At 60.4% G+C, this 27794-nt stretch overlaps 1 protein-coding gene across 25 annotated transcripts in view; it reads left to right on the top strand.

Moving 5' to 3' along the window:
- The first annotated feature begins 4722 nt into the window (after nucleotides 1-4722).
- CACNA1G (calcium voltage-gated channel subunit alpha1 G) overlaps nucleotides 4723-27794 on the top strand; it is a 62043-nt gene continuing 38971 nt past the window's right edge. For 17 of the 25 annotated variants that reach the window (XM_040497158.1, XM_040497159.1, XM_040497151.1 and 14 more), the window contains exons 1-9: nucleotides 4731-5724; nucleotides 12775-12886; nucleotides 12989-13122; nucleotides 13557-13654; nucleotides 15781-15940; nucleotides 16439-16739; nucleotides 16906-16998; nucleotides 18927-19710; nucleotides 21916-22292. In XM_040497158.1, the coding sequence (XP_040353092.1) occupies nucleotides 5483-5724; nucleotides 12775-12886; nucleotides 12989-13122; nucleotides 13557-13654; nucleotides 15781-15940; nucleotides 16439-16739; nucleotides 16906-16998; nucleotides 18927-19710; nucleotides 21916-22292 (2301 nt within the window). In that variant the 5' untranslated portion in view covers nucleotides 4731-5482. Of the gene's footprint in view, nucleotides 5725-12774; nucleotides 12887-12988; nucleotides 13123-13521; nucleotides 13655-15780; nucleotides 15941-16438; nucleotides 16740-16905; nucleotides 16999-18926; nucleotides 19711-21915; nucleotides 22293-27794 lie in introns of those variants that run through there. The other 8 variants (XM_040497169.1, XM_040497165.1, XM_040497167.1 and 5 more) reach the window with 6 other exon arrangements.

Raw genomic sequence — 27794 nt, 5'->3', positions numbered from 1 at the left:
TCTCAGGGCCTCAGCCTTGCTTGGGAGAGAGGGGCCTCCGGCTGACCCCTCTGCCTTCTCGAATTCCTTCTTCACCTCTAGAGGTCACGAGGCTGACGCCGCCCCGTCCATGGTCATTGCAGCTTGAATGAAACTGAGGGCAGGGGGCCTGTGATGATCACCAGGGGTGGGGTTGGGGTGTGGACTTGTCCTGGAGGGGAAAGGCTAGTCCTTGCCCTCAGTGGGGTTAAGAAAGGGGCCTGCTCTCCTCTTCCCATTGTCTCCTGTTTTAAGCTGGGGCGGTGGTAGAGGGTGCTTCACATGAGTGTTTATTTTTCAAGGAAGGGTAACCTTTGCATATTCTCTGGCACATCATGGGAGCTAAGAACCAGGGATGGTCATTTTGGGGGTGTCCACCCAGCCCCCAGCCTTACCAGGATGGAGGCCTCCCTGCAGGAGGTCACACTGTCCCTGCCCCTGCTTTCACACCAACCAGTCTGGGGAGAGTTCTCCTTCATTTGGAACATCCGTTGGGTTGGAAGTCATTCTCCAAATCGGGTTCCTTCCTGCTGCAGGGAAAGCTGGTACTTTTCTGTGGCCTCCTCCTGTCCCTTCCGTGTTGGGAGATGATCACAAGTCCTGTCCTTGGCTTCCACATCTTCACAGACCCCAGAAACCCCATCTAGCTTCCGCCGCCGCGGGGAAGGTACTGGGAAGCATGCTTTGGGAAGGGCAGGTGCAGCGGGATGAGGCTGACAGGCGGGGGTGGGGGGATGGGGGGTGGGAGGAGCTTCTCCCTCCCCACACCCTTCAGGGGTCTGCTGAGCCTGGGCACTGTCGCAGCCCCAGAGCCACCCAGTACAGACAGCCAAAAGAGGCTGTTGGAGGCGAGACTGGAGTGGGGCCACTGTTTGTGCGGATGTCAGCAGTGGGGAGGAGTGGGAGACCGGACTGTCACTGCAAGGTCTGCACATGGTCACACACAGCCACACATGCTCAGTGGGACCAGGGTCAGCTTTGGCTGGGCAGCTTGTGGTGGTGCAAGCCACCTTGGCCCATCTGGAGGGGATTAGGGCTCTGGCCAACAAGGTCAGCTGGCCCCTTTCTGGCTAAAGCCTGCTCAGTGTTGGCCAGGAAGTCTGAGGACTGGGCCAGTGGAGCCGGGTCTGGGGGCAGGGCGCGGGGGGGCAGTGAGGAGGGAGGATGGAGTGTGGTGAAGCACAGGTGGCCTTTTTGGCAGCCCCAGCCCTGGCTCTGGAAAGTCTGGGCAGTTTGCAAAACCCTCTGCGTCCGTCTCATTGACCCGTACGAATGAGGCAGCGAGGCAGGTACCTTTGGCCTTCGATGGTTAGATATTCAAGGCCCAGGGAGGGTAACAGATGGACCTGCGACCACTCATCACATCTGGTTCTTTCTGGGGCCTTCAGGGTACAGTAAAAACTGCTGAACCTTCCTCTTCCTCCAGGAGGTGCAGGCACAGTTGTGAAAGGAGGTGCATTTGGTGTTTCCTACCTCTCTACCAGCCTTCACTCTGCTCTGTGTGTCCTCAGTTCCCTTTCCCTGATACCAGGCATGTGCTTGAGAAAGGTATCCTGTAACAGGTTCAAAGGAAGGAGTTAGGGCCTTAAAGGGTTAGGGCTCCCGGGAGAGCTAGCATTTTCTGACTAGGACAAAGCTGAACGTAAGTCTTGCTCAGATACGGGATTTTTAAAGTCTGCAGCCTTTGCTGGTCCCTCGTGCGTCCGCTCCTGGCTCAGCCAGCAGGGGCTGTTCTGGAGGAGCTGTGGGCCAGTGCCATTGGAGACAGGACCTCCCAGTTTGAGAAGTCACTGAAATAATGTCATCTCCCCAAGCCTCGGTTTTCTTATCCAAAAAATGGGACGACCTCCACCCAACTCCCAAGGCTGTGAGGTGACTACATGGAATGATGTGTCATCGCTGAGCAGAGCATGTCAGAGACGGGAAGATTATCTCAGTTCCTGAGGGAGCCAGCCAGGCTGTGAAGGAGGTGTAAGGGGGAGACGGTTGGAGGGGGCTGGCCGGGCTGGCAGAGCAGGTGTGAAGGCTCTCCCTCAGACCCAGAGGACATCTTAGACACACTTAGGCCTAACTTCTTTGTTAGGAAACTGAGGCCCAAGGAAAGGAATTTCTTGTCCTTCTCATTCTCCTCCCTGCCTAAGGTTATTCATCTAATAAAGATTTATTAAGTACCTACTATGTGCCAAACATGGGACCAGGCTCTGGTGAGCAAAATGGACATAAAGTCTTGCCCGAGGGAACATAGAGCCTAGAGAGGGGTTTCATTACTACAAACATAAACCTATAATCCGAGTCTGGGTGAAGCCTTTGAGGTTCCAGATTCTTGTCTAGCTCTGTACTGTGTCCTCAGCACCTTGACACTTAGTAAGCACTACAATACTTGCTGAAAAGGCCATTCTGAGGAGGTGATGATGGAGCTGAGACTTGGAAGGTAGGAGTTAAAGAGGGTTTCACCCTTTTTTTTTTTTTTTTGCCTTCTCTGTAGGTCTTGCCTCCCTTCTCCCCTTACCCACTCAGGCTAAGAGAGCATCTGAGGCGGGGGTCCCCTGGTGCCCCCACCCAGGGATCAGGATGCTTTAGGGGGCAGGTCACCCCAGGTCCCAAGGCCAGAGAGGTAAATGTGTCTGCCCCACACCCTGCCACCTTCCTGGGTATGCTCTAGAATAGAGCTCAGCCCAGAGACAGGGGTGGCCTGGATGATGGGTGGAGGTGTGGGACCTGCTGACCACCAGGAAACTTGACCATTGGGCTGGGCAAGCCTCTCTGGGCTCATTGTACCCTCTGCAAAGAGGGGATGATTAAAGTCCCTACGTCCTGGTGCCAGCCCTGGGGCTTCTTGACGCTGTGGGGGAAGGGCAGGCCGACCAGGCAGACTGCGGACCTGCGGGAGGGATGAAGGTGTCAGACACGTGAAGTGAACCATAAATAGGCCCCTCTCCCAGAAGACCGCTGAGAGTTCAAGCCTGGCGCGGCACACGCGGAATGAGAGCAGACTCCCGCCAGGAGGGAAAGGCACTTAAGGGATCTGCTCATTAGCATGCAATGCAAATGAGCTCGGCCTCATTTACACAACTCGGTGCCCGGATTTGGCGAAAGGGCAACCCGAGAGGCTGCAACCCCTCGGCGCCTCCCCACTGCACTCACTGCAGCCCGCCCTCGAGGGGGCTGAGACACCCACCCCGGGGCGGCCGGAGGCACGCGGGGGCTGCTCGGGTGGCCCGGGGGGAGGGGGGCGGGGACGGGAGATCATCCGGTCCACGCCTCTGCCTCTCCGCAGTGGCGTCAGCGCCCCGAAGTCTCGGGACCCAGCACTGACTGACCTTCTTGGTCCCGCCGCCCTATCCACCTTCCCAGAGGTGGGGAAGTGCTTTCCGGACGTCTAATGCTCGACGCCCTCTCCGCCCCACCTCGCTCCAGCGCCCAGCGCTCCCGCGGCGCTCTGCACCCGGGCACCTACAGCCTTTTGGGGCGGCGCTGGCGGTGAGAGGGAGCAGGAGCTGACTGAGCCCGGGGACTCGCGAAGGTGGGGCGGGGCGAGGTTCCCGGGGCACACGAGCGTGTGCGCGAGTGGAGAGCTGCAGACACTCGAGGACCCGCTCCCCCGGTAGCAGAGGTGTGCGAGAGCAGCCACGAGAAGCTCCTGTCCTCCGGCTGCCTTCCCAGCCGTACTGGAACTCGAGAGGGAAAAACTGAGACACGGGGTGGGAGGTTGGTAAGACCTTGCAGGCCAAGAGCCAGCAAAGCCCAGCTCCGTGCTTCCACTCCCTCCTACACACCCGAGGCCCCCGCGGGTCCCTTCGAAGGAGCTTCTCTCTGCTCCTCAGCTGATCTTGGGGACCTGGACTCTGGGAGTGGCTTGACCTGTTTGGGGCCACGTGTTCGAGCTCGAAGCCCCTGCGAGAGATCCACGGCCTCCAAAGGATCCCTAGGGGCAGAGAGGAGGAAGCTCAGGAGTGTTGACCTGAGGTCAGGGTCGGCGGCTTAGCGTTAGAAGGTCAGGGTCAACGTCGCAGCAGTGGACCTGGGAGAGGGGTCTACATAAGGAGGTTGGTGGAAACCACGCCCAGACCTTGCTTGCCCCGGACTTTCCTAGGCTCCGCCTGTTTCTCCAAGCCTGAAGCCCCTACCCCCGGGACATCCTACTTTGCTCCTCCCCTTCTTCAGTCGCGCTCCCGGGCTCGACTCCAGGGTAGGCGATTAATCCGGTGGACACCCAGGGTTTCGCTCTGGGGACCCTGGTCACCACCCACAGCCCCGGCCGCCAGCCTCTCTTCTGCCCAGGCCCGCCCAGAGCTGGGCCCCGCCCTCCGGCTGCGGTCCAATTCAGGGGTCTTGGACAAAGGATGCCCCGGGGCCCGCAGCGCTATCCCGGGACCCGGCGCCGAATACTCTGATTCCCCGGGGCTCCCTCCAGGGGAGTCCCAGAGACCCCAGCGGCCAATAGGAAAATGGGTTCGGTCTGGGTAGCCGTCTAATTGGCTCTGGCCTTCGGGAGCGGACCCAGGGGCAAGGGGAGGGGAGAGGGGCGGTCCTGGGCTTCAGGGTGGGAACCGGATTCCAGCTGTGGTTCTCTCCCCCGGCGCCCCCGCCCGCACTGCCACGGCGGCCCGCCAATGGGCGCGGGGCTCGGGGCCGGCGGCGCGCAGCGATTGGCTGCGAGGCTGGCTGGGGAGAGGCGGGGCCGAGGCTTGAAGTTGGAGTGAGGGATCCAGCTGTGGTGTGCGCCGGGCTCCTCGCGGCCGCTTTCGCTCGCTCGCTCCGCGTCTCGGCCGGAGGAGGAGGCAGTGGCGCCGGCGACAGCTACGGCAGCGGCAGCCACCGCGGCGGCTGCGGCGGCGGCATCTCCGCCTCCACCCCCGCCCGGGACGGCCCCCCACCGTCTCCCCGCCCCTCCCGGACCGGGAGCCCGCCGCGGGGCGGAGGAAGGAGCCGCCCCCCACCCCCTTCAAACCCACCCCCAAAGAGATCCCTCTTCCCCTCCCCCCGCCGCCGCTGGCGCGGAGCCGGGACGATGCTGACCCCTTAGATCCTGCTCCAGCTGCGCCGCAGGAAGAGGGGGCGCCCCTCCCCCGTACCCCCTGTTCTCCGACCCCCTTCTCTCTCCCCCTCTCCCGGCCGTTTCGCCGAAGGTAGCGCCGAATCGGGCGACTGGAGCCTGGGCGCGAAGCGAAGAAGCCGGAACAAAGTGAGGGGGAGCCGGCCGGCTGGCCCGGGGGGCCCCAGGAGCCCTGGGGAAGCGGGACTCGCGCCGGGCGGGGCTTCCCTGCGACCCGGCGCCCCGCGGGCAGCATGCCCCTGCGGGCAGGGGGAGCTGGGCTGAACTGGCCCTCCCGGGGGCTCAGCCTGCGCCCTAGAGCCCCCCAGATGCGCCCCCGCCGGGGCCCCCCGGTTGCGTGAGGACACCTCCTCTGAGGGGCGCCGCTCGCCCCTCTCGAGACCGCCCGGGGCCCCGGCTGGCCAGAGGATGGACGAGGAGGAGGATGGAGCGGGCACCGAGGAGTCAGGACAGCCCCGGAGCTTCATGCGGCTCAACGACCTGTCGGGGGCCGGGGGCCGGCCGGGGCCGGGGTCGACGGAAAAGGACCCGGGCAGCGCGGACTCCGAGGCGGAGGGGCTGCCGTACCCGGCGCTGGCCCCGGTGGTGTTCTTCTACTTGAGCCAGGACAGCCGCCCGCGGAGCTGGTGTCTCCGCACGGTCTGTAACCCATATCCTCCAGGGCACGACGGCCGGGTCGGGGGGTCCGCAGGGGGGCGGGCCGAGCCGCCGGAGGGGACCGAAAGGCAGGTGAGTCGGAGAAGTGAGCCTGGAAGGTGGGCAGATGAGAGTGGGGGGGGGGGGGCGCGGCCCCGGGCGGGAGGGGGCGTCAGAGTGGGAGCGGAGCCGCGAGCAGGTTTGGCCGATACCCCAGACGAGCCCCACCTCGGTACACACACCTCAGTCCTCCTTGGGGGGTTGGGATCCAGGCCAGGAAAAGAGAGGAGACGTGCCCCGCCGGTTTGTAGCTGGATGCTCTCCAGATGTGGGCAGGGGAGGGTCGTCATCCTCCAGATGTGGGAAGCTTCGGGAGCCTGGGAGCTCTACTCCGCCCGCCGCCCGTTAGCGAGCTGGGTTTGGTTTCCGACTTTGGGGGGTGGGGTGGGGAGGAAGCTGCGGGGACGGGGGAGGGGGACTGCAATCTCCTGGGTTTCCCTCCTGCCCGCCCCCCCCCCCCTCCACCGGCTTCAAAGTTTGAGGTGGATTCTAGGGTCTGATCCCCACCCCCAACCTGGTCCTTGAGGCTGAGGTTTTTACTGACCCAGAGGGAGGTGTTGGGGGTGGGGGGGGCGGGGACCGGGTCCTAACTCCCCCGCCCCCACCCGCGGGTTGGAGGCACAACAAGGAGATTCCGGCGGCGGCTGATGTCAGGGGCGCAGAATGAGAACAAGATGTGGTGAAGGGGAAGCTGTCTGCCCCCAGAGCCGGAGTAGAGACCCTTTCAGCTGGAGCCCAGTGCCCGGAGTGCCTCCCTTCTCCCCAATTCTTTATTCAGTGCGGGGTGCTTAAGGGTGGGTTGGGGAGTTTTGTGCTAGATTTTTTCTTGTAGAGGGAAAGACTGTGGCCAGTGCTTTGGCAAAGCGGGGGATGGGATTGAACGGGTCCAAGTTACCCTTTCACAAACACAGAAGGCTCCCGCCTGAGGGCAGAGCAGGTATGGGAGACCGCAGCCCTCCAAGAAAGTATTGGGGGAACCGCGAGCCTGTGAGCCGGTCGGCTAAGGAAGACTCGGGTCCAGCACCCCGGAGGGTCTGCTCCTTGGCTGGGTGTGTGGAATGCAATCCCCACATTTCAGGGAGATAGATTTAGCACTGCCCCCCTGTTCTCTGCCTGGTCTGGGGTGGCATGGGAGACCCCAACCCCCCTGCCCCCCTGGCCTCTTCTCCTCAGCTCCTAGCACAAAGCGCTGCTTGACTACTGCCGGGTTCCAGGCTCCGGGTGGGTCCCGTCACTGCCGGAAAGAAAGGGGAGGGGGGTGTGTGTGCTGCCATCCCAGGTCTTGACAGCTTCTCCTGACTCCTTCCTCCTGGCTCAGAGGCTCTTTTGCACCAGGGTGGGGGACCTCAGGTTTCCCTTGTAACCCCTGAGAGCCCAACCGGGACTCTGCTTTGGGGAAGGTGTGGGGGGGAGCCTGGTGCCGCCTCACTCTGCAGTTCGGCTGCCTCTAGTGCGCAAAGCAGGGATGTGAGCTTGGGTCCCCCCCCAACCCCCATCCTCTACACCCCGCGGGTCTTTAGGAAGCCCCCCTCGCGACACCCTCTCTCCATCGCTTGCCCCTTCTTCTTTTTTCTCTGAGCTGCCGAAAGAGAGAGGTAGGAGGTCTCAGAGAGCTCTGACTCCTCCCCTACCCCCGAGGCCCCTTTCTCCATGGCAGAGAGGGACCTGGGGAACAAATGTCTCTGAGAGGATGAGCTCAGCACATCCTCTCGACCCCTCACCACCTGCCCTCTCCAGGAATGGGGAGTGAAAGCACCATTCCCTTCTCCTGGGGGTCCAGGGGAGATAGCGAGACCTTGCCTCCCCTCTTCCTCTAAAACAGCCAGACCTCTGGGCCAGCATCTCCCCACCTGCCCTACCTCTAGGTGCTAGTGGATGGTCTGGGTGCAGATTCCTTCCTTGAGGGGCTCTGGGAGGGAGCAAGTGGAGAGGGCTGGAAGGAGGGAAGAGAGGTGGGACCCCAGGGCTCGTCTTGGGGATGGAAAAGCAGGCCTACGCCTGGGGTGGTGGGAGTCTGGGGTGTGGGGCATTGGCATCACTGGGTCTAGACAAGTCGCTAAGCCTGGGTTGGCTGAGGATGGGCTGAGAGAACAGTGTCTTGGCAAGGGAACTGCCTAAGCCGTGCCCCACCAATCCCATCACACCTGAGTGTCAAGGGAAGCCTGTCTTTTCATGGCCGGGGGGGGGGGGGGGGGGGGGGGGGGGGGGGGGGGGGCTCTGAGCTGACTCCTGGACCTCAGGCTTTCCCTTCTCTTTTTGGTGTCAGTGCAGCTCCGCCTGACTCCACAAGGTCCTCTGCACCTCTGAGTCTGAGGGACATAGGGGCACCTCCCCCACTATCTGAAGCCAGTTCCACTTTTGTTGGCATTCTTCTCAGCCCCTCCTTTTTGAGCCTCTTGAGGACACCAGGTTTCCTAGAGAGGAGATTTAGACCCAGGTAGGAAGGTGTGTGTGTGTGTGTGTGTGTGTGTGTGTGTGTGTGTTGGGGGGAGGGGAGGGCAGCAAAAGGAAGAGAGGCTCAGAAGTGCACGTGCTGGGAAGACCAGGGGTACTCACATCAGAAGGGCCCCCTCCTCCCCGGTTATAGGGGAGCGTGTTGGGCTTTCCAGTGTGTGTTTCTTGAAGTGTGAGGGAGTGTGGCGCCCCTCCCGGAAAGGAGATCCTGAGCATTCCCTCTCCGGCTGTTGTGTCACATCTGGAAGTTTGTGTAGGAGTTTCTCCAAGCTCAGAGCCCAGCACAGCTTTTTCTCATTTGGAAATCACAGGCTGGCATTTGGGATGCCGAGAGGGGGAGCGGGAGGGGGGCCAGAGGGGGAGAAGGGAGCCTGCCGGGAGTAGGGGAAGGAGAAGGGGGAGGCCCGAAAGGCAGGAGCCCTAATGGCTTCCAGAAGTGAGTGTGAGTGTGTGACTGCATCACTGTGTGTGTGTGTCTGAGTGTGTGTGTCTGGAGGGGAGGGGGCACCGGGAATTTCTGGAGTTTTCCTTGCCACTGTCCCAGTGCCCCAAGTTTGCCTGTGTCTCTTACCTTCGGGAGAAGTCTCCCTTTTGGTCCTCAGAGGAAATGGGAGGGGGGGTGTTCTTCCTGTCTCCTCACCAATTCCCTCGTCTCATTTTAAAACTCCAGACTCTCCAGAGGGGTTCTGGGTAGGAAGGTTGAGGCTGGGGAGTGGGACAGGACTGGGGAGGGCAGAGCATCCCCTAGCACTCCTTCTGCCCCGGGCCCACCTTCCTTCCGGGTCACACACCCGTTCTACTCCACAGAACTGTTGGGGGACTCCCCATCACCCATGGTGCCAGCTGGAGCCATTCCTGGGATTATCCCCACCACTCAACCCGCCCTCACCCCTCGCCTGCTCCCGCCCCAGCCCTCACCCCGCCCTGCCTGCCTCAGCCAGGGTGGCGACAGACACAACTACTCACACGTGTGTGTGTGTGCGCGCGCGCACACACACACACACACACACACACACAGTCACAGACATTTGAATCAGATTTCTGGCCTATTTCCCCTTCCAAAGATTCCAACAGGCCGGCTCTCTCTTGTGTCTCTGGGTCTCACGTCTCTGTCTCTGGGTGGGGCCGGCTGCCTTTCTTTGGGCTTCAGTTTTCAGTTCAGCTGGAAACCTCTCTCCCTGCACGCCCACAGGCTGGAGCACAGGAGACCACTGGGGAACGGGCTGTGGGAGTGGGGGCTTGGCTGGAGGGAATCCCCCTTTCGGCCTGCCCGGTGCCAGCCACATGGCCGAGCCCCCGTCTCCCACCCTACCCCCTGGGAGTGCCGTTTCCCATAGACGCCAGCCTCTCGTAGGGTGGACCAGACTAGGATCCCACCTTCCCAACTCATACTGGGAGGCCAGGATTCCTGGGTCCAGGCCCGTCTCCTCCTCAGTGCTGCGCAGTCTCAGATTTCCAGGCCCCAGTTGGGAAGGGGGGCAGCTGGAGGGCCTGCTTCCCTTCTCAGTCACACCCGGGCCCCCACGTGCCCCTGGAGGTGCCCCCCCTCCTCCCTCCTCTACCCACCCCCCTCTCCCTTACAGCTGCCAGGCTAGGCAAGGGCACTAGATAAAGCCCCACGGAGAGGACTCAGTTGGGCAGATAACACGCTCCAGTTCTCCCTCCTGGAGGAGGAGGGATGGAAGTATGTTTCCTCGCCCTGCCATTTCCTTTTTCTCTGCTTTTGATGGTGGGCTGTGGGGAGAAGAAAGCCTCCCCTCTCCTACCCACCTCCCCCTTTGGGATCCACTCCAGCCCGGACAGTCACCATAGCAACAGTAGACATGTGACCGCACAGGTCTCTCATAGTCACTATGGCAACCAGTGTCCCCCGTTCCCTTGGTTGCCATGGGGATTTGTCACATGGTTTCCCCCCAACCTGATAACCTGTGGGTCCTCCTGCTTTCCCTTCCCTGCATGAGGACAAGACAGCAGTCTGGCTAAGGGGAGTTCATGTGTGAGGGGTCCCTTTTAGTTGCCATAGCAACAAATCCACACCACCTGGTGACACATCCTCCTGTTGTTATGGCAACAGAGGAACATCACACAGTGACATAAGGCCATGTTCCCAAGGAAACAAGCCCTACCCTGAGAAGGGTGAAAGACCCCCATCCCCACTGATTACTTCCCAGTTCAGATTGTCCCAAATTTCCCCCTGCTTTGGTGTCTTCCCTTGTCCGTTTACATTTCCCTGAAGGGAAAGGGGAAGGAAGGTAGAGAGCAGACAGGATGTACCTGGGAGTAAAGCTAAATTGCCAGGGGGGTTTCTGTGGTTAAGAGCTGGAGATGGGGTTATTTGGAGGTAGAATCTAGCTATAAGAGGCCCCAGTGTGAGCATGTGTAAGGTGGGGACAGGAGTCCCAGCTCCTCTGTGGTGTCACTTCTGCCCCTCACTCCCCCCACGCCCACCCCAAGTTATCAATTTATCACTGTTGAGGCAGACAAGGCAGGAAAACATGAATGGGGAGATACACCCGGTTTCTAAGCAGGGAGATTGATTGCTTGCTTGCTTGCTTGCTTGATTGATTCATTCATTCATTTTCCCAATGCATTGACCATCGACTACGGGACAGGCCACTAGTGTAAGCTTCGTACGAGCTGTAAAATCAGAGTGTGCCTGCCTCAGCAAGGGAGACAAGACTAGTGCACAGATGGCTTGGTGGAGTCACTGCCATTGGAGGGGGCCAAACAGGTGTTCCAGGAGCTTTTCCCAACGGAACTACCCACATTCCCCCTTGCGGAGGTAACTGCTCAAATGGGTCCCTTTCTGCCGAGGACAGGAGGGGGTAGCTCGGGGCGGGCAGACCGGTTCTTGAGGGTAATTGTGTCCTGCTCTTTCCCGATAATCACCCTCAGAGAGCTCCCTCCGTATCCTCCTTTTTCCAAGGTGACCCCTGGCTGACCCCATTCTGGGGAGAGATCCATTGGGCTCAGGCTCCACTCTGGAAAACAGCTCCATGGAAACAGAGCACTCTTTATTTACCTCGTCCATCTACTTACCCCAAAAACCTAGAACTATTTTTTTTTTTTTTTTTTTTTACTCTTATTCTTGTGAGGAGGAGGTGGAGGCAGGGGAAACTGTAGTGCCTCTGCCCACGTGGGTGCCTGTCAGTGGGCAGGGATGTGAAGGCAAACCGCCTGGGTGGCAGAGGAGGCCTGGGAGGGGGGATTGAGGGCATGGCGGGCCGTTGCAGAGTGGGGTGGCCTGAGCCTCAAGATGGAGATGGGGAGCGGTGGCTGGGACCAGCTGGGAGGAAAGCCCTGGGGTTCCCTGACAGAGCCTTCTCACTCCAGAAGTGGGGCCCTGACAGGAAGATTCCACCTGTTGTAGGCCCTTTGCGCCCCACAGTCTGGCTTCGTGGGTCATGCCATGGGCCGCCATGACACCCTCCTCACCTCCAGCCCCGAGGCCCCTCCTCCGCCCAGTCTCCACTCTCTCCTCCTTTCTAGCCTCTTTGTTTCCCTCACTCTGCATTGTCTTTGAGAAGAATAGGACGCTGGCTCACTTCTTTGTCAGTCCGGTGTCCAGAACCTTCTAAGGTCCAGAAGCCGCTTTGTACATCCTCCTGTTGATGGGCTGGAAGTGAGTCCCTTAATAAAACCCACTATGTGGAAAAGACTCAGGGCCTGTGTGTGCAGGGTACGTTCTACTCTGTGTGGGCTGGGGACTCCTGTCTAGCACAGGGCCTGATGTGGAGTGGGTCCTCGTTACTTAAATGCGTGAGTGTGTTTGGAGGCGTCCGAGGGCTTCGGGGGGCCAGGGGGCTGGTGGGTGGTGGGAGAGGCAGGCTGAGGCCGTGTTGTGGTGAAGGACCCTGTTGTTTAGTTCCGCCTGTCTGTCTGGTGCCAGGACGGTCCTGACCCCTCCCCCACAGGCCTGGGCAACTATGGAAACAAGTCTTCCAGATGGGGGACTTGGACACCTCAGTCTCATCCTGGCTTCTCCCGTGACCTTCAGCACATGACTTTGGCCCTCTGGGCCTCCGGGTGCTTGGGTTCTGGGGAAGGAAATGGTCTACCCCCGCTACCTCACGGGGCTGTTGCGAGCCTCAGATGTGGCATGGCGTGAAGGTGCTTGGTAAACTGTAAGGCAGGCATAATCCGACTTTAGGTTTGTGTCACACATTCACATACATTATCTCATTTGCTTCTCACATCTTCCCCGTGAGGTAGGGAGAATAGGATTCAGATTCAGCAGCACACTCTCAGTGTCTGGCATTTCCACAAGCTCGATCGATTTTATCCCCCGAGTGGCTTGTGCAAATAGTCAGGGTATTTGTGGCTTTTCCTACTGCACCGCCGAGGAGTCTGGGTCCAGTGGGGTGACGGCCAAGGTGGGCCCGGACCTGGGGTCGGTCAGACATGTGAGCCGGGGTCCTCCCTTCGCACCTGGCTCCACCTCAGATTGGGGGGGGGGGGGCGTGGAGCGGGAGGCGCAAGGGCAGGTGCGGGGCATGAGGCACGGGCGCGGCTCCAGCCCCGGCCAGCTGTTTCCTTGACCGCCTGGATACCTGGTTTGAGCGCATCAGCATGTTGGTTATCCTTCTCAACTGTGTGACCCTGGGCATGTTCCGGCCATGTGAGGACATCGCCTGTGACTCGCAGCGTTGCCGGATCCTGCAGGTGAGTGTGTGTGCGTGGGGCGGGCGGGACCGGGGGGGGGGGGGGGGGGGGGGGAAACCCCCCCCCCTTCTCAGTTTCCAAAACCTCTTGTCCCCACGTCAGGCCTTCGATGACTTCATCTTTGCCTTCTTCGCCGTGGAGATGGTGGTGAAGATGGTGGCCTTGGGCATCTTCGGGAAGAAGTGTTACCTGGGAGACACTTGGAACCGGCTTGATTTCTTCATCGTCATTGCAGGGTGAGGGCCTGGGCTCGACCCCAGGGCCAGGGTTCTAGGCCCCAGCACGGCCCCCACCCCCGGCCCCTGCCCAGCCCACTTACAACGATGCTTTCTCCTTGGCTGTCCACTAAGGGTCCGAGGCTGTCCGGACCCTCGAGCCTGGACGGTCCTGGTGGGCGAGACAGTGCCTGTGACACTCGAGCCTGTACTTCTGAATTCCATGGCCCCTGGATCCGTCCCCTCCTCTGTTTATTCTCTGATGGGGAGCTGTCCTTGGCTTGGGGGTGGCCTTGCCCCCAGACAGAGAGCTGGCTCTTCAGGGCCCCTTGGTGGAGGTGGGGGAGGGGTCAGAGGCTGTGCTGCCCCACCGCAGCAGGATTCCTCATTGACCTCTTTTGACCCCCACGGCGGCCTCAGACTCAAAGGGCCTCCCTTTGGGCCCCTCCCTGCAGGATGCTGGAGTATTCGCTGGACCTTCAGAACGTCAGCTTCTCAGCTGTCAGGACAGTCCGTGTGCTGCGACCGCTCAGGGCCATTAACCGGGTGCCCAGTGAGTGACCCCTTGGCCCTCAGCCCCTGCACAGGGAGCCCCAAGAGGAAATATGGAACCCCCAGACCCCACCCCTACCTTCTGACCACTCATAGGCCTGGCGTTCTGAGGCAGACCTCATCAGAGAAGGGCTCGGGATGGGGGTGGGGGAACCAGGGCCCCTGGAGCCGAATGGAGCCCCCACACCTGGCTGTGGCACTGGGAGAGTTAGCGGGAAAGACCCTCCCCCTTGTTTCAGACTGATTTGGGGTCAGAGTCTCAGAAATGTCTCAGATGACCCCTCCCTTCAGCTAAAAGATCACTCCCTGCAGCGGAAGGGGGGTGGAGAGTGGGAATGAGGAGAGGCCGGTAGGCCAGGAGGAGTGGGGACAAAGTGTAATGGCCTTTCCTAGCCAGATCGGCCTCTCACGCAGTCTGGTTCTCATTGGTGAGCCCACACTGGCCACACCGAGCATGACTTCTCTCAAAGCAAGGCCACTCCATGTCTCATGCTCCGCCTGTGTCCCCTTCCTCCTTCCCACTCCCTTCCAACCCACTGCCGCAACTGACTGCCGGGACCATTATCTAAATTAAACCGCATTGGTTTCCCGAGCCAGCCAAGCTTTGGCAGCCCTAGCTCCCCCTACATCCTGCCACCCCCCCCCCCCCCACTCTTACTCAGGCCCCCTATGCAACTCCCCAACCTACACAAGCTGCAAATGGTCTCCACTGCAGTTCCAGAAATGAGGGGTAGGGGCATGTTTGGGGGTTTCTGTGCCTGATGTAGCAGCAGCCCCCTGTGCGGTGCGGTGCGTGCGTGTGTGCACGCGCATGTGCGCGTGCGTGTGTGTGTGTGTGTGTGTGTGTATGAGATGCGGCTGCTTTCGGGTGGGCAGAGCTGCTCGGTGTGCTGGGGTGTTAGTGTTAACGGAAGTTCTGGACGAGGGACAGGCTATCACCCCCGCTCCCACCCCAGGTGATGGCTGGCAGATTTATAGGCCGCTGTCTAACCACCGGTGTAATTCCCTTAATGCAAACCCTGAGGAATTGATCTCAGTTGGAGCGCAGAGGAGCCGAAGGAGGATGGGGCTGGAGGGCTGGGGGCGGGGGTGGTGGTGGTGGTGAGGGACTGAGTGAGAAGTCCAGGCCAGAATGGCTGGGCAGGGCGGCTGCAGTCACCAAGAGGGTTAATTGGCTGCTGCTTGGAAGCTTTTTCCCTGGAGGGGCAGGGGGCCACGAGTGGCACTTTGGGGGGTCAAACCAGTCATTAGAGGTCTGTGTGCTTAACAAGGGCTTAATGGCCCGGGGGTTGGTTCAGACCATGTGGGGGTGGTCCCAGACCTGGAATGGAGAGGGAGGGCAGTATCTCCAACAAGGCTTGTTGGGGCACAGCTGTGGTGGCTGTTCCTGCAGAGGGACTTGTTAATTGATGGCCACTTGGAAAGATGGCCTTGTGTCTCCTCGCGTCCCGATGTGGGGATCTGTATCAAGCAGAGAATGGACTAGGAGCAGCGGGCTCAGAACCATGGTGAAACTCGGGGGCATCTGGACTCCTGCTGAAGGGATGGCTCTCAGAGTGAGAGCCTGTCAGCTGATGTCCCTCCTGGAGTTCCCTGCCTCAGTTTCCCCAGTGACTACAGTGGTGATAACTTAGAAAGGTCAGGTGACTGTTGGGTGAGAGAAGGAAGTAGGAGAAGAGTGTGTGTGTGTGTGTGTGTGTGTGTGTGTGTGTCTGTGTGTGTGTGTGTGTGTGTGTGTGTGTGTGTGTGTGTTGGGGGGTAGGATCCAGGGACAGAAAGCTGGGCAGCTCTGTGATGCTGGACAAGTCATGTCAGTCCTCTGGGCATCCTCGATCCTCCTCTGTAAGCTGAGATGATGTGGGGAGTTAGGTGGGGAGCAGTGCAGGAGAGAGCTCTGGAAACCTCCATCTCTGTGTCTCATCCTTGGTGGTACCGTGCCCTGATTACTACGGATGGGCCAAGACGGGTAGTGGGCAGGGGCTGGGGGCTGCCGGGGCTGCCGGTGGAGTTAGAGGCGTCTACCGGTCTCCCCGCCAGCTTGAGCCAGCTGTCTGTGCCCCGGAAGCCCCGAAGGGCCTCCTCTGGGAGTGCTGCTTGGCTCCCCCCAGCGTGGCTTCTGCCCCACAGGCATGCGCATCCTTGTCACGCTGCTGCTGGACACACTGCCCATGCTGGGCAACGTCTTGCTGCTCTGCTTCTTCGTCTTCTTCATCTTCGGCATCGTTGGCGTCCAGCTGTGGGCAGGGCTCCTTCGTAACCGGTGCTTCCTGCCGGAGAATTTCAGCCTGTGAGTGTCGCCCAGAGTGGGCGTGACCTGGGAGTGGTTGAGGGGAGGGGGGGTGGGGCCGACCTCAGTCCCCGTTGCCATTGACATTTCCGTCCTCACACCGGTGCCACGTCTGGTTCTCAAACTTGGCTACGCGTTGGAGTCCTTGCGGCCTGGGTCCCGCCCCCCACAGACTCTGATTTCCTCCGTCTGGGGTTCAGCACGGGCGTGGGGAGCCGCACAGGCTCCACAATGAGCCTCATGTGCAGCCGCGTGGGAAAACCATCCATCTGGGACGTAACCTTCCATCAGCCCGACTCTGGAGTTGCACACTCAGTCCACACACTCCTGGTGCCCTCCAACCTACACCCACAGGCCCCTGCCCCTGCCTGGTGCGTGCCCGGCTCTGCCCCCTGCCTTGCTCACCCTGCGGGTCTCAGCGCGCCCACGCGGCTCGTCCGTCCTGGGCCCTCTCCCTGGAAGCCCCCTGCCCCCAGCTCCTCCCTGTCCCCTCTGCAGCCCCCTGAGCGTGGACCTGGAGCGCTACTACCAGACGGAGAATGAGGACGAGAACCCCTTCATCTGCTCCCAGCCGCGGGAGAACGGCATGCGCTCGTGCAGGAGTGTGCCCACGCTGCGCGGGGAGGGTGGCGGCGGCCCCCCCTGCGGCCTGGACTATGAGGCCTACAACAGCTCCAGCAACACCACTTGCGTCAACTGGAACCAGTACTACACCAACTGCTCCGCAGGGGAGCACAACCCCTTCAAGGGCGCCATCAACTTCGACAACATCGGCTATGCCTGGATTGCCATCTTCCAGGTGGGGTGGCCTGGGCACGGGGAGGTTCCCCAGAGTGCAAGCGCCAGGATGCAGTCTGGCCTCAGAGCGGCCGTCCTCAGGGCTGGGATGGGGTCGGGGCCTCCGAGGGGGCCGCAGGAGGCTTTAGGGGGCCCCAAACCAGCCTGTCCCTCTGCACTCTCCCCAGGTCATCACGCTGGAGGGCTGGGTCGACATCATGTACTTCGTGATGGATGCTCATTCCTTCTACAACTTTATCTACTTCATCCTCCTCATCATCGTGAGTGCTCCTTGGGCCCCTGTGGGGATGAGGGATCCTGGGGACACAGGGTGGGGCGCCCAGAGAGGGGAAGGCCTCCTGGGTCTGAAGTTCTGGCTCTCAGGACGGGTCCAATAGAGAGGCAGGCAGAGAGAGAGGGCACCTGTCATGAGGAGTCAGGAGGAAATCCAAGGTCGAGGCTGGGTTCTATCATTTACTACCACTTACGACCTCTGGCAACATCATTCCCCATGAGGCCTCCAGCCCCACTTTAGGCCTCAGTAAAAAGGGCGATTCTCAACCCAAGCTGGCATCACCTCTCTCAGGGGGCATTTGGAAATGGCAAAGGGTGGTCCTGTTTCCTACGGGGTCTAGGGGAGCACCGCTGGCGTTTTGTTGGGGGGCTGGGGAGAGCTGGCAAACATCCTGAAATGACTGTCCCCCAAACAGAGGACTGTTACCACCCCCCCGTTCCCATCACCCTGTGTTGAGTAACAGTGCCTGACCTCTTGTTCCTTCCAGCTCAGAAATCCCAAGTCTTCCTGAGGGCAGAAGGCAGAGGCAAAAGTAGCAATATTTAATAGTTTTAGTCACCAGCATTCATAGTTAATAATTAAACTGCTTCTACTTACAGCTAATATTTATTGAGCATTTACTCTGCGCCAGTCCTGCTCTAAGCACTTTTTCTGTGCTGGTGCATCGAATCCTCACCACGGTCCTGTTATCATCTCTGTTTTATAGAGAGGAAACCCACTTGTCTTCATTGGCCTGCCCCGTCACGGGCTTTGCGGGTGCCATGGATTAATCTTGCTGGGCGGGCGTTGGGGTTGATGTGTGCTGTGACATCTGCTACCTGCTTAATCCTCATAGTGCCCTGTGGTGGGGGGGGGGGGGGAGGCTGTGGAGTGGAGAGGGTGTGGTCCCACCTCCTAAATGAGAACGCTGAGCCTAGCTACGGACTCCAAGTCCAGCCCTTCTCCATGTCACCAAGAGGCCAGTGACAGAGCCAGAGAGAGAGGGACAGATATGGAGAGAAAGAGACGAAGACGGAGATTAAGATCTACTCGGGACTGGGGCGCCTGGGTGGCTCAGTCGGGTCAGCGTCCGACTTCGGCTCAGGTCACGATCTCACAGCTCGTGAGTTCGAGCCCCGCGTCGGGCTCTGTGCTGACAGCTCAGAACCTGGAGCCTGCTTTGGATTCTGTGTCTCCCTCCGTCTCTCTGCCCCTCCCCCACTCATGCTATGTCTCTCTCTGTGTCTCAAAAATAAGTAAACATCGTAAAAAAAAAAAAAATCTACTCAGGATTTAGGACAATCTCCAGAGAGAGGTGGAGACAGACTAAGGCAGCTCTTGGTGACAGGCAGAGGCTCTGAGAAAAAGCAAACCCTCCAGGCTATCCCTGCCGCCCCTGCATGTGGAAGGGGGGGCCACGCCTGGGGCCTCTTCCCCTCCCCCACCGTCACCTGCCACCTGCGGAGTGAGGCCAGCACCTCTGGGAAGCGTGGTCTTCTCACTGTGCTTCTCTCCCTGGGCTGGGGGGAGGGGACGGAAGCAAACAGGGAGGTAAGGGGCCTAGTTTCCACCCACACTCTCCGTGAAGAATCTTCTAAACAGCTCTCTGGAATCATACTAGTGAAGCTAATTATCATAATTACTAGGACACAATCTAGAAAAAAAAAATCTGCCTTGTCACCATAAATATTCATTTCCTTCATTCTGGATTGTTGTCCCAGCGATGCCATCCGGGAGTCCCGGAGAAACTGAGGCAGGGAGGTGGGGGACGAGGGAGCGCGGGCGAATTCAAGAGCGGCAGCCTGGCTAGCCTGCAGGGGTCAGGGTCCGGGCCATCGCCCGGCTGGGGGAGGGGAGAGGCACGGGGGGTACGCGGCCGCGGCAGCGGTGCCCTTTTCTTCAGGATATCTCCTCTTCCTGTCCCCACCCCAACAGGTGGGCTCCTTCTTCATGATCAACCTGTGCCTGGTGGTGATCGCCACGCAGTTCTCAGAGACCAAGCAGCGGGAGAGCCAGCTGATGCGGGAGCAGCGCGTACGCTTCCTGTCCAATGCCAGCACCCTGGCCAGCTTCTCGGAGCCAGGCAGCTGCTACGAGGAGCTGTTGAAGTACCTGGTGTATGTCCTCCGTAAAGCGGCCCGCAGGCTGGCCCAGGTCTCCCGGGCGGCGGGTGTGCGGGCCGGGCTGCTCAGCAGCCCGGTGCCGCGCGGCGGCCAGGAGCCCCAGCCCAGTGGCAGCTGCTCTCGCTCCCACCGCCGTCCGTCTGTCCACCACCTGGTTCACCACCACCACCACCATCACCACCACTACCACCTGGGCAACGGGACGCTGCGGGCCCCCCGGGCCAGCCCGGAGATCCAGGACAGGGATGCCAATGGGGCCCGCCGGCTGATGCTGCCACCGCCCTCGACGCCCGCCCTCTCCGGGGGCCCCCCGGGGGGCGCAGAGTCCGTACACAGCTTCTACCACGCCGACTGCCGCCTGGAGCCGGTCCGCTGTCAGGCACCCCCTCCCAGATCGCCGTCCGAGGCGTCGGGCAGGACCGTGGGCAGCGGGAAGGTGTACCCCACGGTGCACACCAGCCCTCCCCCAGAGATGCTGAAGGAGAAGGCGCTAGTGGAAGCGGCCCCCACCTCCGGACCCCCCACCCTCACCAGCCTCAACATCCCGCCCGGGCCCTACAGCTCCATGCACAAGCTGCTCGAGACACAGAGCACAGGTGAGCGCTCTGGGTGGGGCATGCTGGGACCCTTGCCCGGGGGCCAGGTGGGGTCCCGGAGAGGGTTGGGGGCCTGGCGTCCCAAGGACAGGCCTCTGATTTCCGTTCTGCCACTTGAGGCCTTGGGACCTTCGAGCTGTCCCGTCGCGTCTTTGAGCCCTAATGGCCTCATCTGCTAAAACGGGAATCTTAATTCCCACGTTGTAATGGGAACAATATCGATCACGTAATGAGCACCCGATCTGCTCTGCTCTATGAGGTCAACGGGTGTCGACCGATTGCTGAGTGCCTGTCCCATGCTCTGCGGACGGAATCCCATCGGATCCTCTCAACAGTGTAGATGCTGAGCTTTCTTGTTGTCCCCATTTTACTGATGAGGACAAGGAGGCTCGAAGAGGTTGCTTGACTTGCCCAAGGTTGTGCCACTGGGGAGGGGTGACCTCAGGGCCACCTGACGCTGAGGCCCACACACTACATTGTGAGGCCCAGAGGGGCAATGATGTGTGACTGTGGCCAGCAGTGCCCCCCACCCCCACCCCACTGCTAAGGAGACTTGTAAACACGACTTTCATTCCCTCCCCACAGGGAGACCGGGGGCCCGGAGCAGGAAGTTCTCAGGGGGTTGCTAGTCTGGTGGGAGGAACACCCAGCGTCACAGGGGAAGTGAGACACTCCCTGCCTGTAGGCGTCCCCCCCGTCAGACAGGGGTGGCGGGCCCTCCTCCGAAGACAGACGCACTGCAGCCGAAGCCCAGGGCCTGGGATTCGGGAAGGCTGTGGCACGTAGGAACAGTGGGATACGTGTGGGAGTCATGCGGGAACGTGGGCTGGGACAGGAAGGTGCCGGTGCGGAATGCCGTGCGAACGGTGCCCGTGCCAGCTTTTCCGCTACCCTGCCATGGGACTTAAGCCAGTCACGTGCATGTGTGTCTCAGCTCCGTCCTGTGTAGAAGGCAGGGCGGGGGCCACCACGGTTGCTGGCGAACCTTCCTGGGTGCAGTCAGAAGGGGGAATGTTTTTGGGTGCTTACTAGGGGCTGGGCCCCGAGCTAGGCACCTTCACTTCATGTACGTGTTTTTCCCTGCGTGCCCTCCGAGGTGCCCTTCAGCTCTCAGATTCTATGATCAAAGCCGATTTAAATGGACGTTGATTGGCGTCTTGGGATAGGTCACTGTGTGCATGAGCGTGTGCGGTCTGGCGTGTATGTATGTGCATGTGTGTGTGCAGGAAGGTGTCCAGTGTGTGTATGTGGGCATGTGCACGCACGTGTTTGATGTTCGTGCGTGTCTATGTACACGTGTGTCTGATATGTGTAGTCGAATGGGTGCGCACGCAAGGGTGGTGCCCCTGTCTGGTCAGGACGCGTGCCCACGTGTGCATTGTATCACGTGCATGTATCTGTGCATGCTCGTGGTCGGCTGTGCAGGTGTGTGTGGTTCCCAAACAGTACGTATACGCACACAGTACATGTGTGTATGCAAATGGCCAGTGCACGTGCGTGCGTGTGTCCGGTGTGTGTGTGTGTGTGTGTGTGTGTGTGTGTGTGTGTGTGTGTACGTGAGCACACATCTGTGGGTGTGTGTCATAAGAATCCCTTGGAAAATGCTACTCGGAGCAGTGCTGGTGCAGGGCTGGCTTTCACGGGAAGGAGAGATGGTTTAGGCTCCTTGCTAAAGGTTCCCAGGACAGGAGAGCTGCCCAGGACCTCAGAGGACATCAAGGCCACCTGCCAAAGCCCAGGACACCCAACAATGACTGTCAGTAGAATGCTATCGGTATTTGGGGGCATTCTGTTGCTCAGGACTGTCCACACTGCCGGCACTAAGTACTCTTGGCCCATGAAGTGCCTAGAACCCCCACCATTGAAAGAACCCCTAACTTCCTAACTCATTTTATTTTATTTTATTTTAATGTTTTTATTTATTTTTGAGACATCGAGAGACAGAGCATGAGCAGGGGAGGGGCAGAGAGAGAGAGGGAGACACAGAATCTGAAGCAGGCTCCAGGCTCCGAGCTGTCAGCACAGGGCCCGACGCGGGGCTCGAACTCACGGACCGTGAGATCATGACCTGAGCCGAAGTCAGACGCTTAACCGACTGAGCCACCCAGGCGCCCCACCTAACTCATTTTATATGTGCTGTGAGGGAAGGGCCGCCCCACGTAGGAAACCCAGCAGCCTCTAACCTCTACCCTCCTGTTGTCCCAGGCGCCTGCCAAAGCTCTTGCAAGATCTCCAGCCCTTGCTTGAAGGCGGACAGTGGAGCCTGTGGCCCAGACAGCTGCCCCTACTGTGCCCGGGTGGGGGCAGGGCAGGTGGAGCTCGCCGGCCACGAGATGCCTGACTCAGACAGCGAGGCAGTTTATGAGCTCACACAAGACGCCCAGCACAGTGATCTCCGCGACCCTCACAGCCGGCACCGACAGAGTCTAGGGCTGGACGCAGAGCCCAACTCTGTGCTGGCCTTCTGGAGGCTGATCTGTGACACTTTCCGGAAGATCGTGGACAGCAAGTACTTTGGTCGGGGAATCATGATTGCTATCCTGGTCAACACCCTCAGCATGGGCATCGAGTACCATGAACAGGTAGGGGCATGTGCAAGGGCACGGGCCCTGGACCTGGAGACCCTCTGCCTTCCTCCCCTCCCGCCCCCGGGTCCCATTTCCTCTCCATGCTGCTAGCCTGATGGCGGGGAGGAGGACAGGAAGGAGGTGCACCAATGTGTGGGGACTTTGGACGGTGAAAACCGATGAATGCCACGCAGTCTGTGTGTTTGGAGGTGGCCCCAGGGCAGGGGCAGGGTCTGAGCTGAGCCTGTTCTATCTGGGAAGGCTTCCCAGAGGAGGTGGGCTTTGAGGGATGTGAGTGAGTGAGGAGCCTCAGGTGTGGGTAAGGCCTCTCTGGAGGGACAAGTCGTTGGAAGAGATTTGGGTCTTTGGAGAAGACACAGAGGGGAGAGAAGGTGTTGGGGGATCCCCCAGCCCAGTGGCTGGGTCCCCCCCAGCATCCACCTGACTCAGTAACTGGGAGTGTGACCGACTGGCAGCAGGTAGGGGCGAGGAGGAGAGGGTCGGTGGCGGCGCCTCGGTGGAGCTGAGGCCCGGCCGGTAGGGAGGGAGCCCATCTGCTCCCGGCCTCCATTCCGGGAGCCTTGCTGTGAGTGGGGCGGCTGGGTGGATGAGAACGCCCAGCATGCTGAAGAGACTTGAAACCATCGCGTTTGAGGAATCGTTCTAAGAACCGGGATGTTTAGTCAGAAGAGGAGGCTCAGCGGGGACAGGCGAGCTGTCTTCAAATATTTGAAGGGCTGTCATGTGGAAGAGGGAGCAGGCTTGTGTCGTGGGGCCGATGGCTGCGAGCAGATGGGATCTGGGCCGAACGGGAGGTGGCTGTTCTCACTCCCAGGGCTGTGCAAGTATGCGAAGGGTGATCTGGGGGACCCCCACCCCTGCCCTCGACCCCCCGCGCTGACTGGGGCCGGGCTTCCCAACAGGGCCCCTTCCAGAAGGTGGCCCTTAGTCCCGGTTTGGCCTTCCGGGTCACCCCCCTTGGCTGATTCTCGGGAAAGGAGGGAGGCAGGCGTTCTTCCAGACCCTTCTGTGCTCTTTGCTGGGTGTTCCTGCCTCCCGGAGGCTCGGGCAGGGGACTGGGCCGCCAGAACTTGACCTTTCCTGATACAGAACGGAAGGGGTGTGCGGAGGGGGTGGGGGCGGGGCAGGCGCTGGCGACACGGGCCAGGTGGTGCTCATGGCAGAGGGGGACGGAGGGTCTGGGTCCAAGCCAGGGCTGGAGCTGATATGAGACGGTCACTTTTCAGGGGGATCAGAGCCCCCTCCCCAGCCCTGCCGACCTCCGTGCCTTTCACGTGATGCACGCTCAGCGCCTAACCCAGCTGCCCTGTCCAGCCAGGGGCACGCCGGCCCCAGCCCCGCCTCCATCACCGTCACACCATGTTGGCACCCCTTCCTCCTGCCTCAGGGCTCCGCCTCCCCCCAGGTGGCTATGCCGGATTCCCTCTTTTTGGAGGTGAGGTGCGGGGAGGGGGCAGGACGCCGGCTGCGGCTCCAGCAGGTGGGGAGTACGGCACCGCGGTAGGCGTGTTGTGTCTGGGCGCACGGGGCATGGTGTGTGTGCACAGGCCCGCTCAGCCGGCCCCCTGGGGAGAGGTGCTCCACTCTGCCAGGCTGGTGAGGGCAGCCCCTGACCTCCCGTTACCCCGGCTCCGTGAGCCTGGACCTCAGCCTCCCCTCCCTCCCCCCAGTTCTAGCCGTGGTCAGGTGTCCCTCTCCCTGGGGGGCGCTGCATCCCGCCACGTGCCCTAGCGGACGCTGCTGGCGGAGGCTTTGACCGCGCTGGGGAGAAGCTGAGTCACAGAGACCGAGGGCCGATGAAGCGGCAGCAGGAAGCCTTTCGGTTAGACGTCAAGAAGGACACCCCCTTGGGGGGGAAATAAAAGCCATCCGTCAGGGGTGCCTGCAGCATCTCCTTGCCCAAGTCCCTGAGGAAAGCAGGGGGCACCCCCCACCAAGCCCTCAGCGGCAGGGGGTCCCCCCTGGTGGTGGCGCAGCGTCTGCTCCCGGGAGGGGTCTGTCTCAGTACCTGGTAGCTGCGCGGGCCCCACAGGGGTGAGTGGGAGTCCCCAGCAGGCCGGGCAGATGACTGACTGCTCTCTGCAGCCTCAGGGGCCGGGGAAGAAGTCCCAGAAGCAGCCACGGCCCTGTGCTTGCAGGCACTGCGGCGTGAACGTCCCGCCATCTGCGCCTCGGAGCCTGAGCAGGCGGAGGGGGGCCGGGAGGGGGGTGAGGAGATGCGGGGGCAGAGAGACAGAGACTCAGAGGGAGACGGAGACCGGGAGAGGGGGTCCCAGAGAGCAAGATGAAGACCTGGGGGGAGAGAGGCAGGCACGAAGACGGGAGGACGGAGATGCAAGGACAAGAGGGACAGAGCTACGGAGGGGGCGATGGACACTCGGGGACGAGACAGACAGATGGAGGCACAGAGACATCGGGGTGACAGAGACAGAGATGCGGAGAGGGGTTGCAGGGCTCGGGACACAGGCTCAAATGGAGCCTCCCAGACAGGGAGAGGGGAACCAGGTGAGGAACAAAGTTGGGGGGGCACCTGAGGGGATGTGGCAACAGAGGAGAGGAGCCACAGTGACTCGTGGTCTCCCTGCAGCACCCTGAACGAGGTTACCATGTCCATGGACCCTGGTATTGGTCAGGAGAGGATCCCGGTATTGGGGATCCCCAGCGAGGGGCCCAGCCCTCTTCCCCGCCCATGGCTGCTGCCCTCCCCAGGCCTGTCCTCTCTTACTGTCACCCTACCTTACCCCCCACTCGGTGTTCCTGCCAGGGATGGTGACGCCCTCCTGCCCCTCTCTACCAACAGAGGAAGCCCCCATTTTGTCATACCCAACCCAAGGTAGGCCCCACGCTGTCCATGGCCTCCTGCTTCCCCCACCCCTTCACCCACTGGCTGGTGAGACCCGCAGGACTGTTTCTCCCAGAGGGACTGGTGAGGAGGACAAGGACACGGGACACTGAGAAGGGAGCAAGAATGTGACTTGAGGACAGAAGTGTCACCTGATGGAGGACAAGCATGCGTGTGCCCCATCCATGAGACAGCAGAATCTGGAGCAAGGAACTTATTGTGAATTATCCATCCCGCCCTCTCTCCTTCCATCCCTCCCCCTCTCCTTCCATCCAGCCATCCATCCATCCTTCACCCATCCCTCCATCCCCCCTTCCATCCCTCCCCATCTCCTTCCATCCATCCAGCCATCCTTCTCTCATCCATCCCTTCCTTCCTTCCTTCCTTCCTTCCTTCCTTCCTTCCTCCCTCCCACACACATTTCCTGTGCATCAGAGTTGGGGAAAAACATCTTGATTTGTGGTGTTTATAGTGTTGACCAATTACCATGGTGTAAATGCTGTCACCATGACCCATGTCAAGCTAGCAGCATGATGTCACTGACTGTGGGGTCAGGAAGAGACGCACACACACTGGGCCTAGGACACTGCGTTCTTCCTCTCAGAGAGGTCATCGGCAAGTGAACAGTCATATTTACTTGATGCAGTATGTGCTCAGAGACGGACGTGCGGAGTAGTCTGGGATCCAGACCAGGGAAGGGATTCAGGGAGAGCCCCGCGCAGGATGTGATCTGGGAGCAGGGTCTGCAGGAAGAGCGAGGTGTCCCCAGCCAAACGGGGGGGGGGGTGTAGGGCACAAGATGGGGGGAGGGGTCAGAGGCACCAAACACCAAAACTGAGAGATTTGTGAGAAGTTCAGAATGAGTGGGGCACAGGCTGGGGGCCGGGATGGACAAGTGACAAGAGACCAGTTTGGAAAAAAATTCAGGGCCAGGTCCTGAGAGGGATAGGAAGGAGTTTTTTCTTGAAGGTGATAGGTTCCCCAGAAATGTTTTAAGCGGGTCAGTGATACAAGCAGGTTTGTGCTCCATCAGTAGACATTCTGTGGAGCCAAGGAGGGGAGACAGGAAGCAGGGCGGCCAAGGAGAGGGCTACTGCAGTGGTCCAAACGGTTCATACATCTCTGTCCTTGGAAGTGGAGGGAAGAGGGCCGGGGACAGCTGGCAGGTGGCTGAATCTGCAGGACTCGACACCAATTGGAGATTTGGGGGGAGGACACAGCAAGGACAAGACCCAGGTTTCTGCTCAGGGTGGGAGCACTGGGCCTCGAGCAGATTGGGGCTGCAGGACGTTGCGTACAAGGCATCCGTGGGCCATCCTGGGGCGTACCTGGCAGGCTGCTGGAGCTCAGAAGAGAGTCTGTCTCTGCCGGCGTCTGCCCTGGGGCCAAGCTGCTCCAGGAGGAGTGGGGGTGGTGCGGGGAGGGGGTCTTGGGGACATAGGAGCTTCCTAATCACCCCTTTCCTAGCTCCGGGGTGCTGAGGGCAGAGGTTAACTTCACATTCTAGAGGAGGGACAACAGAGAGAGGTGGGGGAGGGGCACGTGGCCCAGTGGGTCTCTGGGCTGCCAACGAGAGAGAGAGGCAGGGTCCGGAGTAGACTGCCTTTCGGGCCAGCAGAGGACAGGGCAGGTGACGATCCTGTTCGTTGCTCAGACTCTGGACCCATCCTGTCACTCTAGATACATGTTCAGGGAGGGTTTCTATTTATAAGTGAGTGAGGTCAGCTGTTCAAGACAAGGGAAGTTGGGGGTGGAGTGGGGTGGGGGGGGGTGGAAATCCAGATGTGGCAGGCCTTAACTTTGAAGGGATTCACAGACTCCTTTGGGATTCTGCTGAAAACTGGGGACTCTCTCCCCAGAAAATACACACGTGCAGGGACACCCCACATGTGGCCTTCAAGGACAAGGGTTTATGGACACCTCCCACCCCAAGTCTATCCCTTGGGCCTTCTAGCAGTTCTTGGCCTCCAGACAGAGGAGCCCTGTCTCAGGAGCTGAGGCTGAGCCAAGCAGAACTGGGGGGCGGGGGGGGGGGGGAAAGAACCGTTTAGAGCCGTCCTGGCCCCCGATTTCCAAAGTCTCTCCAGATGTGGGGGGTGGGGAATGGGTGCTGTTTTGGAGATGGCTGGCTAACGGGGTGCTCACATTCCTTCAGGAGTCCTCTGGTCCTCTAGGCTCCTGCGGCTCAGCAAACACCTCCTCCTGTGCACAGCATGCTAGAATAGGATGGCAGAATGGCAGGGGGCGGGGGACAGAGCCAGAAGGCACCAGAAGCACCGGAGAAATGTAGGTTCTAGCCGAAAAGTTCTGCTTCATGGACGATTATGCCAAATGTCGTAAGGGAGGCTTCTGGGGACAGAGGAGAGATGCTCACACCCAGCTGGGGGCTTGGAAGGGCTTCGCAAAGGAGGTGGCTGTTGAGAGGGGTCCTTGAAAGCTAGGCGGGATTGGTGCAGAGAGGCCTCGATGGAAGGATTAAGGGGAAATCCGGCAACCTAGCCTGGAGGAGCACAGGGTGGCGTGGGACGCTCGGAGGACAGTCATGTTGCCTCCCACCCCCACCCCCACCCGCACCGAGGTGTCTGAGCAGGAGTGATGTGAGCCCAGCTGTGTTGAAGGAAGCCAGAGATTCCAGTGGGTGCGGGCTGGGTCGA

Source organism: Herpailurus yagouaroundi, unplaced genomic scaffold (assembly GCF_014898765.1).
Source record: "Herpailurus yagouaroundi ecotype Mexico unplaced genomic scaffold, PumYag 189, whole genome shotgun sequence".
Taxonomy (NCBI): domain Eukaryota; kingdom Metazoa; phylum Chordata; class Mammalia; order Carnivora; family Felidae; genus Herpailurus; species Herpailurus yagouaroundi.
Note: the sequence above shows the minus strand (reverse complement) of the source record. Positions and strands in the feature narration are given on the sequence as shown.